A 14807-nucleotide genomic window follows, 5' to 3' on the forward strand; every position below is an offset into this window, starting at 1 on the left:
AGTAATCGCAAAACAGAGATTTGGATGTAGATGTTGAGATGAAATAAAAGAAGGTTTCTCACATGCAGACAGACTGTCCAAGAGAAGAGGTGTTGGAAGGATGAATGGAAACAAGGAATAAATAAAAATGAGTGAGCATAAGGTGCAAAGGAGGAATTAGAACAGAAAACAAAGTTACCTCGCACAAGGGGCCGAGAATTTGCCACACCTAAAAGGCAAGAAAAGAAAATCACAGAGATAAAGGCGAAGACGAAGAGAAAGAAAGTAGAAAAGATTTCAACAAAAGCAGCGCTGCAGAACAGCAAGTTACAGTTACAGCAGCAGCAGAGTAGACCGCTGGGAGGAACTCACCATCTCATGCTGCTGCTGCATCTGAACAATCTTCTTTGTGTACTTCTGGTCCACCTGCTTCAGTTCAGCCACCACTCCTTCACAGCGCTCACTCAGAGCTTTTTTATCATTGATGAGCTGCAGAGAGACGGCGCATACCTCAGACAAATAGAAAAGAGAAACCCAGCAGGAGAGAATAATTGAGGTAGTTTCCGAGGAGCTGCACACCTGGTCGATGAAGGTCAGGTGTCTCTGGATGGCAGCTTCATATTGCTCCTGCTGAAGCTGGAAATTGTTGCTTAGCTCCTTCTCCATCTCCTTCAGATGTCTCGCCATCAGTTCCTTCTGCTGAGCCTTTCATGCAGAAAAACAGAATACACACCTGTGAGTGTCCTATCCTCATCAGCTAACGGACTCAAGCTCTGTAGGAACATCTTCCTCACCAGAGCTGTCTGCAGCATGCTGATGGTGCGTTTCTTCTCCTCCAGCTCCAGTTTCATTTTCATCATGGAGCCAGAAACCTCAGCTGCTGTAGCTGATGCTTGTTCAACTCCAACCAGCTCCTCCTCAAAGAACACAGCCTGAACATTAGAACATTATCCATGAGCTCATTTTGTTTACGTCTTACATGACAACATGAAGGAAATGCTGCTGACCTCTCTGTGAGAACCCGAGGTTACTGATCGAGGCCTTTCCTGCTCGGACTTCTCCATCTCATCCAGGAAGCTCATGATGCTCTGCAGCTTTGCTTCAGACAGCAGAGCGCCCCCTTCTGGCAGTGCAGGATGGTGGCTCAGCTGGCCATGACGCTCCAGGTTATCGGCGGTCAGTGAGTTAGATTCTCTGTCCTTTCATGGGATGAAGACACATCAGTGGCTTCCTTTTGAAAGACGCACTAAATGATTTGTAAGGAACCACTAACTTCGTCTATCCAGGCGTACTTCTCCTTTTGGTAGCACCGTGGTTCTGAAAGTCTCTCTGGCTCCTCCTCTAACATCTTTAGGGTGTCCAGCAGCTCAATCAATGTTGTTTTAGACTGCGCTCTGCTGGACTGAGCTCCCTGATGCTGGTCCTCCACACTCACAGACATCTGTAGGACCTCCTGCACCACAAATAAACAAACAAACAAATAAATACATGCTGCTGGGAGGAGAAACTGCTGACCAAGTCCAATATCCGGTCACTTACCTGGGAACACTGAGATCCTCTGTGATTTGACAAAGATGGAGACACTGCTCTGAAGCTGAGGTCAGCTCCATCAGCCACATTTAAATTAGATTCTGTAGAAGCAAAAACACCCTGGTAAATATTTCCAACTTAAATCTAGATTAGATATGGAGACCTGTCAGACCTGTGTTGTTGGTTTTGATGTCTGTGGGGGATTTGGGGCTGTTGTTGCTCAGTGAAACAGGACTGTTGTTGGTTGGGGTGATCCTGAGAAGTTTCCTCCTTCCCACTGCACCAGTCTGCCTGATGTTCTCCACCTCCACCTTGGCAGCGTGCTGATCCTCAGCAGCTGCAGGAGCTCGTTTCTGCTTCTGTTCCTAATCCACATGATCAGAAAAAATAAAAAAAAATAATAAAAAACTGGGACACTTTCACTGAAAACTCTGAGCCACAGTCAAAGACCTAAACCGGTGTTCATACAAAGTACGTACATCAGATGAGTTGAGAGGGGGGGCAGCAAGGCGAGTTAGATGAGGTTTCTCTTTACGAATGAGTTTTTTTCCGCTCTCATGATGCCTGAGAGGAACGTCTCCTGCTCGGTCCTCCTGCTCCTAAGACATACACGAAGTGAGTGTTTGACAGACCCAGAGGGTAAGCAGAGTTAAGATGAATGAAAAGTTCCACACCTGAGTATCTTTGTGACTGGACAGGGTTGGAGAAACAGCTCTGAAGCTAAGGTCACTTAACTCAGTCATAATGTTCAGATTGGAATCTGTGGAAGCATACCACCAAGCAATAATCAGTGATGCTCCTTTAAAAAACACAGGAAAATACTATAAAGCTCATGGTGATCAAATACTTTATAAACGAACTATTGATCATATAATGTGGTTCAGGGCGGGCTGCAGAGCCGTGAAGTAAATCAGCAACAAACCTGCATTTTTAGATTTGGTGTGAGTGGGTGACACCAGGCTGACGTTGCTCAGTGAATCTGGACTCTTATTGCTAGAGGACGTCTTAGGCTGCTTCTTCCGTCCCACTGCTCCCGTTAGACACGGGTTTTCCTGATCAACATGGGCTGCATGCTGCATGTTCGCAGCTCGCTGGGCTCTTTTCTGCTGCAGCTCCTGTGACACACCCCAAGGGGGAGACAAAGGACAAATTTAAAGAACCAGGGTGAAAAAAGATAAAAGGACGATTTGACATGTGTTTATGAGTAAAAGTATTGTGTATAACCTCACAGAGTTCATTTAATATTTATATAGAAACATAAATTTTTATTGAAAAGATTCCATCCTCTTCAAATCTGGCCCAATAATAATATCAAACACTAAAGCATCTTAGCTGAATTTGCCTTCCATACTCCACGGTGGAGGTATAATTTAAGATCAGCAGTTATGTTTAAGGGAATTTGATTTCTGGAGAACACTTGAAGATTTGAGCAAAGTGCTTCATGACCCACAGTGGGGTCCTGACTCCAGCTAAGGGAACCACTGGACCAGAGTTTCTGCTGATTCCATTTTGATTAAACAAATTCTGGATGTATCAGAGTTTTCCGTCTCAGTGGAACTGCAACAACAAACAGCTGCAGACAAACTGATGAACTCAGATTGCACCTGGATGGCAGCAAGACGGGCTAGTTGGGCTTTCTCCTCCCGGATCCGTTTTCTGTCTTCTGCTTTCCGATGTTGCTGCTCCAGGCGACTATCCCCCTCTCTTCTCTCCTCCCACTCCTACAAGGGAAGCGATTAACGCAACTGCCAGAAAAACTCTGTTACATCTGAGACTGAAAAGGAAGAACTACTAACTACCTTTCCTTTATCAACAAGGAATTGTTTGAGTGCTGCCTGGTTGCTGTGTTTTCTCTTGGCATGCTGTCTGTACCAGCATTGGATGGTGATGGCAGCCTGGTTCACCTGCTGAATAAACCTTCAGAAATACAAGAGAGCTGCTGTGACTCACAAACAATACAGGAAACATGCACACAGTGGTGACACTGTTCAGCAGGTCTGACCTTTCAGCCTCCTCCTCTGTGGCTTCCCTCCGCCGTGGCGGGATGGGGCTGCAGGGCCGAGCCGACACCGGAGATCTGTTGTTGGGGGTGGAAGACGAGGAGGAGAAATTCTTCTGGGATTTTGTGACAGAGCTATTCTCCACCAAAACCTCATCGTTTGCTGTGGCCTTCAGGATGTTACTAAAACCACACAAAATCAGAGCACGTTTTTATGTCAGTAATTGGTTTGCAAACCTTTTCTCTGAAGTAATGAAATTAGGTATTTTGCAGCAAGAACTGCAACAACAAAAAGACTAACTTGAAGGAAGGCTTCTGATTTGAGCTCTTAGGTGTGAGAGGCTTCTCCGAGTGGTTGTTGTGTAAGATGGTGGTAACCGAGTTTCCCACAGCTCCCTTGTTGCTCCTGCAAAAACACCAAAGAGCGACACTGACATCCTCCATCACACTTAAACAGGGTATCTGCAGAATTAAGGGAGCCAAATTTAAGACTTTTTAAGACCTTTTTTAAGGCCACTTTGACCAAATTTAAGCTATTTTAAAAATTAAATTTAAGCGATAATTTCCAGCTATTGCCTGGAACCGGTGCTAACCACGTCGCGAACGTGGGATTAGCCATCCAGTTACCATTAAACTTGCCCTTCCCCATGGCGCAAGCTCCCACTAGCTTAACCAGCTAATGTGCTCATCTAAAAAAAATAGCCCCCTTTCACAACCAACTGAATGTGTACGGTTCCGCTTACGTCAACATCATACACAAAAAATGCTGAACACTAACTAGATATTCACGAAATTTTTATAGAAATAAAAGAATCTTGTTTATTGGGTCTTTGGTCATTTAAGACCTTTGGAAACTGGATTTAAGGATTATTTGTCATTTTTAAGGACTTTTAAGGCCTTAAATTAGGAAAAGCTAATTTAAGACTTTTTAAGACTTTTTAAGGACCCGCGGATACCCTGTTAAATCCATTCATAAGACCTCTGGTACACTTACTCCACTCCTCGGAGCTTTAACAAACCATCTTTAAATTATGATTTTTGAGAACGATCAGTCACTCTGAGTTTTCCATGCAGGCTGAACATGAAAATAGTCTCCTACACCTATCTCCTGCATTAGCTTCTGATATAAAATAGACAGAGAAACTCTAGGATTTTAAAAGCCTGACAGATCTACGTCACGCTGTCTCTTAACGTTCATACTCACCCATCTTGGCTCACGACAGGGAAGGCTGTTGTTAGTTAACGTTCAAGAAACAGCAGACAATGTCTTGGCTAGTAGAAGCTAACTGTTAGCATTTGCAACCCCACCACACAGAACTCCTTCTGGCTTGTGTTATTTGTGGAGATAAAACATCAGTGTAACAGAGAAAACGGACTCTGGTAGTCGCGTTGCTGTTAGCCAATCAGAGGCAAAATGTCCAAACGAGGAAATAAAACTCCAAATCCTGCCGTCTGGAGATACTTTCGTCTCTTGCTGAATTCTCTGTGCTGAAACAAGCACACCGGAGCTTTTTCCCCCAGAGTACAACTTACAAAGTATTCATTCATACTATAGACCACTGCAGATGTATTAAAATATGAGTGAGGGATTTCTTTCAAGTAACTGAAAATGAAAATGCTAAACTCGGCCTACACAGTATTTTCCATTTTCACTAAAGAAAAACATTGTGTGTGATGGTGTTGATATCAGACACTTTGATCAGCGGGTTTAAAACACGAGACAGAGACCGATTGTGTGCATACGTGTGTGATGTAGCCCACCTGTTGTTGGCTGTGAAGGTAGCAGCCAGACTGATGCCAGGTTCTTTTCTCTTCAGGCTGGTGGGTGAGTCCATGCTGCCAGTGCTGCGGGAGCTGGAGTGAGATGGAAAGATTCTGGGCTGATCATCCTGAAAAAGAAAAATACATATTACCTCATTAAACCTTTATCGACTGTTATATACTACAAAGAAAAAAATGTAAATGTAATTTAAATACTAGACCGGGTTATAGATTTATAATGTTTCAAATTGATGGGATATAAATCAAAACAAAGCTGATGACAAACAGAATGATGGTAAATACCAGGATGTTCCATGTGGTTCTCTCTGGTGATATCTTGCTGAGGCTCGCCAGTTTCTTGCGTCCATCTGAGCTGCTGTCAAACAGAGCCAAGTAATCGTTGCTCTGGTCCTGACTGGAGAACAGAAACCAGTTCAGCTATTATATCGAAAACCTGAGACATTAAACCCCGGAGGGTCAAAGACACCCCTGTGTGTAATTTGACCACTATGACACATTAAAAAAAGGCTTCAGGCAAACACTGTTTTTATCCACGTGGATATTCTGTGGGTGAATCATTTTTGTTCAAAAGGGACCATATCATGGAAAATCCACTTTTTGGAGCTTTTAACCATGTGATATTGTTATTACTTCTCCAAAAAACAAAAAATACCTGTTCATACATTTTCCTGTTTCAGCTGCAAATTTTGAGTTTTAATTTGACAATTCTGTAAAGCATTAATGGAAACTATTCTCGTCAGCAGGCCCTTCTCCTCTCCTGGGAGCTAGTCTCTGGTCCTAAACCAGGGTATCTGCAGGTTTAAGGGAGCCAAATTTAAGACTTTTTAAGACCTTTTTAAGGACACTTTGACCAAATTTAAGCTATTTTAAAAATTAAATTGAAGCTATAATTTCCAGCCATTGCCTGGAACCGGTGCTAACCACATCGCAAACGTGGGATTAGCCGTCCAGTTACCATTAAACCTCCCCATGACGCAAACTCCCACTAGCTTAACCAGCTAATGTGCTCATCTAAAAGTAGCGCCCTTTCACAATCACAACCAACTGAATGTGTACGGTTCCGCTTACGCCAACATCATACACAAAAAAGCTGAACACTAACTAGAAATTCACGAAAATGTCATAGAAATAAACTAATCTAGTTTATTGGGTCTTTGGTAATTAAGACGTTTGGAAACTGTATTTAAGGATTACTTGTCATTTTTAAGGATTTTTAAGGCCTTAAATTTTGAAAAGCAGGCGACTGCTAGCAAGTGGCAGACTTGGTAGTCCAGAGGTTAGAGTGCTAGACTGGCATGCTGTTTTGTGCAGGTTCACATCTCAGTCTGAGCAGTAACCTTTTCCTTCTTCTTCAGCTGCACTTGTCAGTATGACGTTTTCAATCCTTTAATGGTAAACTGTTTAAAATATAAGAATAGGTTGTTTTTGTGCTTTCATTACTTATTTAGTCAGTGCGAGTCCATGGAGGTGCGCAGAGTAAATCAACTAAAATGCAGCTGGAGAATGAACAAATTCAGATATGTTTAAAGACACAAAATATTTTGCGGAAAATAATTAAAACTAAAATATAAAACATGAAATCTGCTTCAGCTGACTAAATTAATTACTGCAGACACCACAGGGATTAAAACCACATCAGCACATGACAAAACTGAGATGGCAGGCAGATGCAGCTAATATAGCAACTGACTCGCCAAGACGCTGTTGTAGGCACATGTTGTAGCGGGCGTGGGTGGAGTTTCACTGAAATGGACCATTTTATTTCCAGGTATAAATTCAAAGTAACAAAAACAATTCTTTTTTAAGATAAATGACATCTCAATAGTGCCAACAGCAAGTTTTCACCATACAGTGGGGCAAAAAAGTATTTAGTCAGCCACCGATTGTGCAAGTTCTCCCACTTAAAATGATGACAGAGGTCAGTAATTTACATCATAGGTACACTTCAACTGTGAGAGACAGAATGTGAACAAAAAATCCATGAATTCACATGGCAGGATTTTTAAAGAATTTATTTGTAAATCAGGGTGGAAAATAAGTATTTGGTCAATAACAAAAATTCAACTCAATACTTTGTAACATAACCTTTGTTGGCAATAACAGAGTCAAACGATTACTATAGGTCTTTACCAGCGTTGCACACACAGTAGCTGGTATTTTGGCCCATTCCTCCATGCAGATCTTCTCAAGAGCAGTGATGTTTTGGGGCTGTCGCCGAGCAACACGGACTTTCAACTCCCTCCACAGATTTTCTATGGGGTTGAGGTCTGGAGCTGGCTAGGCCACTCCAGGACTTTCAGATGCTTCTTACGGAGCCACTCCTTTGTTGCCCGGGCGGTGTGTTTGGGATCATTGTCGTGTTGGAAGACCCAGCCACGTTTCATCTTCAAAGCTCTCACTGATGGAAGGAGGTTTTGGCTCAGAATCTCACCATACATGGCCCCATTCATTCTGTCCTTAACACGGATCAGTCGTCCTGTCCCCTTAGCAGAAAAACAGCCCCAAAGCATGATGTTCCCACCCCCATGCTTCACAGTAGGTATGGTGTTCTTGGGATGCAACTCATTATTCTTCCTCCAAACACGACGAGTTGAGTTTATACCAAAAAGTTCTACTTTGGTTTCATCTGGCCACATGACATTCTCCCAATCCTCTGCTGTATCATCCATGTGCTCTCTGGCAAACTTCAGACGAGCCTGGAAATGCACTGGCTTCAGCAGCGGAACACATCTGGCACTGCAGGATTTGATTCCCTGCCGTTGTAGTGTGTTACTGATGGTGACCTTTGTTACTGTGGTCCCAGCTCTCTGCAGGTCATTCACCAGGTCCCCCCATGTGGTTCTGGGATTCTTGCTCACCGTTCTCATGATCATTTTGACCCCACGGGATGAGATCTTGCGTGGAGCCCCAGATCGAGGGAGATTATCAGTGGTCTTGTATGTCTTCCATTTTCTGATAATTGCTCCCACAGTTGATTTTTTCACACCAAGCTGCTTGCCTATTGTAGATTCACTCTTCCCAGTCTGGTGCAGGTCTACAATTCTTTTCCTGGTGTCCTTCGAAAGCTCTTTGGTCTTGGCCATAGTGGAGTTTGGAGTCTGACTGTTTGAGGCTGTGGACAGGTGGCTTTTATACAGATAATGAGTTCAAACAGGTGCCATTAATACAGGTAACGAGTGGAGGACAGAAAAGCTTCTTAAAGAAGACGTTACAGGTCTGTGAGAGCCAGAGATTTTCCTTGTTTGAAGTGACCAAATACTTATTTTCCACCCTGATTTACAAATAAATTCTTTAAAAATCCTGCCATGTGAATTCATGGATTTTTTTTTCACATTCTGTCTCTCACAGTTGAAGAGTACCTATGATGAAAATTACCGACCTCTGTCATCATCTTAAGTGGGAGAACTTGCACAATTGGTGGCTGACTAAATACTTTTTTGCCCTGTGCCTGCCTTTGTTCTTAAAAGTTTAAAATAGCATGATCTGGAACCTTTACGTATTCTCTCATAATTAACTCTTTCCAGAAATTGGCAGAGTGACAGATTTGTGATTAACTGTTGTGATGACAGCTGCAAAAAAGGAGCCCATCTTCTTAAGGATTTCATGCAGCAGCTGACTGTGTGATTTGGTGTGTGTGTGTGTTGGGGGGGGGGGGGGGGGGGCAAAGACACTGTGATGAATTCCTTATAAATGTGAGCATATGTGATTCTTGGTGGCCTTGGTTTTGAGTGTCTTCGTCATGAGGAGCAGATGCAGGGCGACCCCCTGTCTGGTATTTGTCCAGGGGTGTTTGGAGCTGTGTGAGTATATAAATGAGCGTGTGTCTTTGGGAGGCGGGGTAGCAGCAGCTGGCCCAGTGAAAAGCTATCTGAACACTATTCAAGCTGCACATTCCACTAGTTTGGGATTTACTAGTGATAGATGCAGGGAGGGGAATGGGAGTGTCAAGTGACCCCGTGTGTGTGTGTGTGTGGGGGGGGGGGGTCTTTAACTTTAAAGACCCTAAGCTCAGCATCCTCAGAAACTGATGGGAGGGGGCCCAGTGGCAGCTTCCAGACAATAGAATAAGAACGTGCACACACTTCTCTTTCCACCGGCTTTTAGTGGACGAGGTAACTTGACCCGAGGAGTTCTGGCCCCCCCTCTTTAAAACGGGACAAAGAAGCCCCGGAAACACCCACGACCTGGGAACAGCCAACCAACTCGTCTCTGGTCTTTATGACACAGAAACTGGCACGCCAACACTCCTATTGTCTGAAGAGCTTCAGCTTCGGGGCTGCCAGCTGCTGCTCTCTGAGGAATGGCTCTCTGGTTTAAAGAGCTCCCCAACAGAAGGCTAGTGTATAAAGATACCTCCTGTTAATACAAGCATGGCTTCAGAATGCACAGATTCTTTTTGACATTCACAACAAAATAAAGCTGTCCATATTGCAGAATCCTCTGTAAAGATTGTTTTTCTGTTAGATTTAAATGTGATACAAAGGACTGGCTGTGCCTGAGGCTCTGCAGACATGAATCAGCACATCCTGTACCCTGCACACTTCAACATGTCAATGTCACTGATAAGAAATGAAGAAAACTGGCCTAAAGCAGAGAGAATACATGAGAAATGACTGTGAAGTGCCATTTCCTTTCCACTAGACCAAATGTTTCTGCATCAGCAGGTATGTGTGCCAGTATGTGTTTGCACCTCAAACTGAGGTTGGCCTGCTGGTTGACCTGAGTGGTGCTGTTGGACCGCCTTAGGTTCTTGATAGAGCGGGAGTTACCAATGTTGGCATCACTCTGTGGATGGAAATAGTTTGGTAAATTTTCATTTCAGAACCAGGAGTTGACTCAAAAATAATCAAGCAGGTGTGAGCTGAGCCTCACCAGGGTGTTGCGTTTCCCTCTGCTGTCACCAGCCACAGACACAGACCGGGAGAAGTACTTCCCTGGAGATGCACTGCCTGGTCTCTTAGATATAGAAAGCTGGGAACCAGACAGACTGAGGTCCAGGGCATCTCTATCAGCGCCAGTTGGAATGGAGGGACTACGTGTTGGATGCATCCTGAGAACACCTGCAAAACAGATGAAGTGATTCATCATGACCATGAGGGTTTAGTGGGCACAATAACAGAAAGAAGACTGGCTCTCTTTGTGTCACCCACAAAAAAAATTATAATAAAAAAATCCATTGAATAAAACCTGCAATGATTTCTGTTTATCATTGATCTCCTCTAGAAAAAAAGTAGAACAAACTGTTCTGCAGTTGTGTGTCCAGTCAGACTCTGTAACCCAAATACCTGAGAAATAATGTTATACTCCACCACAGAAACGTTAGACAACCGTTGTTTCGGTATTTAGTTTTTAGTTACCTGACCTGATGCTACAACTGCTGTTGTGTCCTTGGGCAAGACACTTCACCCAACTTGCCTGTGTTAGTGGTGGTCAGAGGGGCCAACGGCGCCAAATGGCAGCCTCAGGGCGGCTGTGGCTACAAGTAGCTTACCATCACTAGCAGTGTGTGAATGTGAGAGTGTGAAAGCGTCTTTGGGTGTCTAGAAAAGCGCTATATAAGTTCAATGCATTTTCTTTTTTAGAAGAATAGTAATTACGTGTCTTTTGTCCGATAATAGAAACTCAAGAGTTTAGTGTAAACAAACTAAAACTAATTTTTTTTTGTCAGCGGTTTGCATTTATGTATTTGTTTGCATTCAAGACAGACAAGTGTGTATACATCTTTTATGGCAAAAATACATGTTTTAAGTCATTTGATCACACAATTTCATGAAACATCTGCATGATAGTCAGACGCTAGCTAAAACTTGGAACATCCAGGGGACATGGGTATGGTGTACGGTTTACGTGCTGGAAGCTGATTTATGTAGCATCCCTACGATAAGATTCCTGAGTTCAGCCTCGGTTAAGCTTGTAAAAAAGTGCCAATTGTTAAAAGTTATGTTATAAACAGTTATAACAACTTTTCAGCAATAATTTCTTGGTAGTAAAAGACTAAAATGGTCGTTCTTTAAATGAAGTCTGATAGCTCATACCGAGCTAACAGTCTCGTCTCCTTTACCTTAACCGAAAACCACACAGCCGTGGGTCGGAAACTACTTACCTCATTAAATGGATGACATCATATCAGATATTTCGTGGGGTGCTTCCACAGCTGTGCTTTTTCTTTCCAAAACAACCGTCTGATAAGCAGCGAAAGTGATCGGGAGTCGGTGGATAAACAGAGGACCAAATAACGCGTATCATCATCTCTGTGGTAACAACGCTGGATGTCTCCGCCTTGTGCCGTCTGTGATTGGTGGAAAGACTAACATACTTTCAAGACGCTTGCCTCCGATAGGCTGGAGGAAAGCGTCTGTCAAAAGGGGCGTGTCCTCAACGGTGGTTCGGTTGACTTTTCAAACGGACACTTTTTCAAGTTGGGAGCTGTTAGAAACACATCCACTGAAAGACACTTTATTCTTTATTAACTCGTCATTGACACGTGGATTTACAAATGAAAACAGATAAAAACAAAAATTTGCACAACAGACAGGCACATATATTATATTGGAATATTTGGAATAATGGTCACAGCAGATGACCTTTGGACGAAACAATGAAAATGAATGTGTTTTATCTTCTTTTAAACTCCACAGCTGCCCTCCACACATCTGCCCCCTTTCCCAGTGGGATCTCCTCTGGTAAATCTTCAAGCCCCAGCAGAGGAGGAAGAGTTTTCTGCTCCAAATGGACCTCTAAAGTGGACCTGATGCTACAAGCAGCAGGGAGGGAGAACACGGAGAATATAAATGTTAGCACTGCATCTATTGTTCTCATCAGACACATTCCTGCTGAGTGCCAGCCCAGCTGCTGCTTCGAAGAGAATGACCTGCAGCAGAGGGAATACAACTTAAGCTGCAACAGATGGCACCCCAAGGGATCATGATCTGATCCTGGAAGTCAAAAGGCAGCAAATCCCAGAGGTAGGGGGAGCACCAGCTCGACACTTTCCTCTGATTAAAGTTGTCAGGAATCAATAGCTTCCTTTAGACTTTTACAAACAATAGACACACTTCCAGAAAGGAACCTTTTATAAAAACACTCAGAGTTTAAACTGAGGAGAATCATAACAATTTAATTGTTTTGGGAGGATTTTACCATTTGGTGGCTGCATCCAACCTAAAATAAAGCCACACATGCTGAATTAGCTTTCACAACCAAAGACTGAATGCAACTTGTTTTCACTTACTCCCAATGAGACTGGTAAGCCTGGTCATGAGCAGTGTTGCTCGTCTTCAGCAGGAGGATTTCATGCAGCTCCAAAGCAAAAGTGTCCACGTCTGTGACAGCAAGGAAGGCCTTCAGATCTTTTCTCTCTTCCTCCGTCAACTTTTGCTGAAACTCGGAAGGCAGCTTCTGAAAAGGGTCCTAAAACAAGAATTGACTACTGTCAAAGTTCAAAAAACCTCTGGGATTATTATTTTTTAATCTTATTTTTATTTCAGTGATTTTCAAACACCAGCTGAGAAAAACACTTCAGGATAAAGAATAAAGGAACTGCTCAGGTTTTATTGATGCAAAGTTCTGTGTATTTTCTGAGTCAGACAGACTTAATGAAATTCAACTCCATTTGGTTTTGGGTCAAGGGGCACAAGATACAGTAATGATTTTAATCAGTATAGATAGTTACCATAGACTGAGTTTCTGATATGAAATTTAAAAAATGCTATAAAACATTATCAATTACGTCACAAATGTTGCAAACAAACTAAAATTTACACAAGACAAGTATAAAAACCCTTAAATGACCTAATTCCATACAACTTCTGGAGTTTCTGACTTGTTAGATGCTTACTTGTTTCCGATTAAGCAGCAGCTCTGATTTCCACCCATTCAGAAGCTGCCAGGTGAAAATGCAGTGCTGCAGTTTGCTTTCCCCAAGAGCCTGTAAGGAAACAGACCATCTTAATGTTTGAAAGCAAATTATGTGCTGCAGGTTCAACCTCCTCCAGCTACCTTGAACACAGTGTTTGAGATCTGCGAGCCCATCTGCAGCGACTCAGTCAGATAAGACAAAAGATGTCTCTCAGGATCTCCCCCTGTTTTCCCAAGAAAGCGCAGGCCAACCTCCACTACGAAGATGGCATCACACACATCCGTGTAAGAGCGCAGCACAGTTCTCATGGCACTGCTCACCGAGCCCTTCAATGCTTCCTGCAACGTAAAAACAGAGCCCGTCAGCAGGCGGGAGGAGAGCAGCAGATGGAAGGAATTTGACCTCTAACAGCGTGGCCTCACAAACATCCAACAGTGTACACTAGTGCAGCTGGCATCAGTTTCAGGTGGAAACACTGGTGCCATAAAAAGCTGAGCTGAGTCAAAAGCTTTTACCTGATGAATCTTTGTTCTCACTTCAGTTAGAACCACAGAAAAGTCCTGCAAGCGTCGGTTCAAGTACCGCAAAGTGTCCTGATTCAGACAGAAAACATGCAGGTGAAAACATAATCTACCGTTTCATTCCACCCACAAGCAGCTGCGTGATCAAGTTGGAGTTTTACCGCCTGGATGAGTGGTTTTCCAGCTAGGAAGCGTCGGGCCAGCTGGGTTTGAATTGCCAGCAGGTCATAGCTGCTGCCCATCTCGCCTCCTTTCTCCAGAGTGTAGTTACAGTTTGCTAAAACGAGTGGCAGCAGCTCTCGCTCAGGGTGGCACAGAGTCAGCTGGGTCTCTGATATGCTCCCTAATGGAACACTGTACTCACTAAAGAAACAACACATACACACAAAGGCCATTTAGGGGTTAAAATAACTTTGATTAGGTAATTTTAGATTAGGAAAAAATATATATATATATTAGGGCCCGACCGATATTATCGGCCGATATTGGGGTCATTAATAGTATCGGCTATCGGCCAAAAAGACGACCGATATTGCGCTACCTATCCAGCAGATGGCGCCAGCTTTATGAACTCGTGTGGCTCTACTCCTTTGAACTTTGAACACAAATTATTGTTTTGGAACTTTTTTTAAATTTATTCTTATTTATGTTTCTTATGTGCAATTATTTCCTGTCCAGGGTGAATAAGTTCACCAAGTTAACTTCCACAGAGTGTTACTTTGTTACAAAGCACAAGTATTACGTTTTATTTATTGCTGCATTTTTATTATTTTAATATTCCTATAGGGATCTTCTGTCCCTAAACTTGTGTGTTGTTAGATTCCCCAGAGTTAGCCAAGTCAGAAAAAACATTTTGTAACCAGTTGTTTTAGCATAAAGCAATGGAAGGGAAGGCTTGCATTCACCTGCATAAAAAAACACTACAATCTACGTGAATTCACTTACATTGTTTTATGCTAAACTAAGAAAACCAACTGCTGCCAGATCCTATTGGGCTGGTTATAAAACGCCTTTTCTGACTTGTCTAACTCTGGGGAATCTTAACAAGACACAACTTTGGAGTGGTGGAATATTCCATTTAGTTAAAATGTATTTGTGGGAATCACAGTTTACACGAAAAAACTTGAATGTTAGATTT

The 14807-nt window shown here is 43.0% G+C and overlaps 2 protein-coding genes across 13 annotated transcripts in view; both read right to left on the bottom strand.

Moving 5' to 3' along the window:
• The window catches only part of cep131 (centrosomal protein 131), a 28195-nt gene extending 16629 nt beyond the window's left edge, over positions 1–11566 (bottom strand). Inside the window, exons 1-20 of one of the 7 annotated variants that reach the window (XM_015962132.3) lie at positions 11394–11566; positions 10163–10350; positions 9981–10075; positions 5573–5684; positions 5270–5397; positions 3810–3914; positions 3512–3691; positions 3309–3426; positions 3114–3230; positions 2432–2624; positions 2184–2269; positions 1989–2102; positions 1682–1874; positions 1519–1610; positions 1253–1432; positions 987–1178; positions 774–911; positions 559–684; positions 352–468; positions 179–208 (exon numbers count right to left, since the gene is read on the bottom strand). In XM_015962132.3, coding sequence (XP_015817618.3) covers positions 179–208; positions 352–468; positions 559–684; positions 774–911; positions 987–1178; positions 1253–1432; positions 1519–1610; positions 1682–1874; positions 1989–2102; positions 2184–2269; positions 2432–2624; positions 3114–3230; positions 3309–3426; positions 3512–3691; positions 3810–3914; positions 5270–5397; positions 5573–5684; positions 9981–10075; positions 10163–10339 — 2493 coding nt within the window. In that variant the 5' untranslated portion in view covers positions 10340–10350; positions 11394–11566. Of the gene's footprint in view, positions 1–178; positions 209–351; positions 469–558; positions 685–773; positions 912–986; positions 1179–1252; positions 1433–1518; positions 1611–1681; positions 1875–1988; positions 2109–2183; positions 2309–2431; positions 2625–3113; positions 3231–3308; positions 3427–3511; positions 3692–3809; positions 3915–5269; positions 5398–5572; positions 5685–9980; positions 10076–10162; positions 10351–11393 lie in introns of all 7 variants that reach the window. The other 6 variants (XM_015962131.3, XM_015962126.3, XM_015962129.3 and 3 more) reach the window with 6 other exon arrangements.
• A 174-nt stretch (positions 11567–11740) lies between these two features.
• Positions 11741–14807, bottom strand: part of rnf213b (ring finger protein 213b) — a 55844-nt gene continuing 52777 nt past the window's right edge. For 5 of the 6 annotated variants that reach the window (XM_070545801.1, XM_054749475.2, XM_070545802.1 and 2 more), the window contains 6 exons: positions 13831–14032; positions 13664–13741; positions 13289–13486; positions 13128–13217; positions 12522–12700; positions 11741–12044 (listed from right to left, as the gene is read on the bottom strand). In XM_070545801.1, the coding sequence (XP_070401902.1) occupies positions 11906–12044; positions 12522–12700; positions 13128–13217; positions 13289–13486; positions 13664–13741; positions 13831–14032 (886 nt within the window). In that variant the 3' untranslated portion in view covers positions 11741–11905. Of the gene's footprint in view, positions 12045–12521; positions 12701–13127; positions 13218–13288; positions 13487–13663; positions 13742–13830; positions 14033–14807 lie in introns of those variants that run through there. The other variant, XM_054749476.2, reaches the window with a different exon arrangement.

The sequence above is a fragment of the Nothobranchius furzeri genome, chromosome 16, assembly GCF_043380555.1.
Source record: "Nothobranchius furzeri strain GRZ-AD chromosome 16, NfurGRZ-RIMD1, whole genome shotgun sequence".
Lineage (NCBI taxonomy): Eukaryota > Metazoa > Chordata > Actinopteri > Cyprinodontiformes > Nothobranchiidae > Nothobranchius > Nothobranchius furzeri.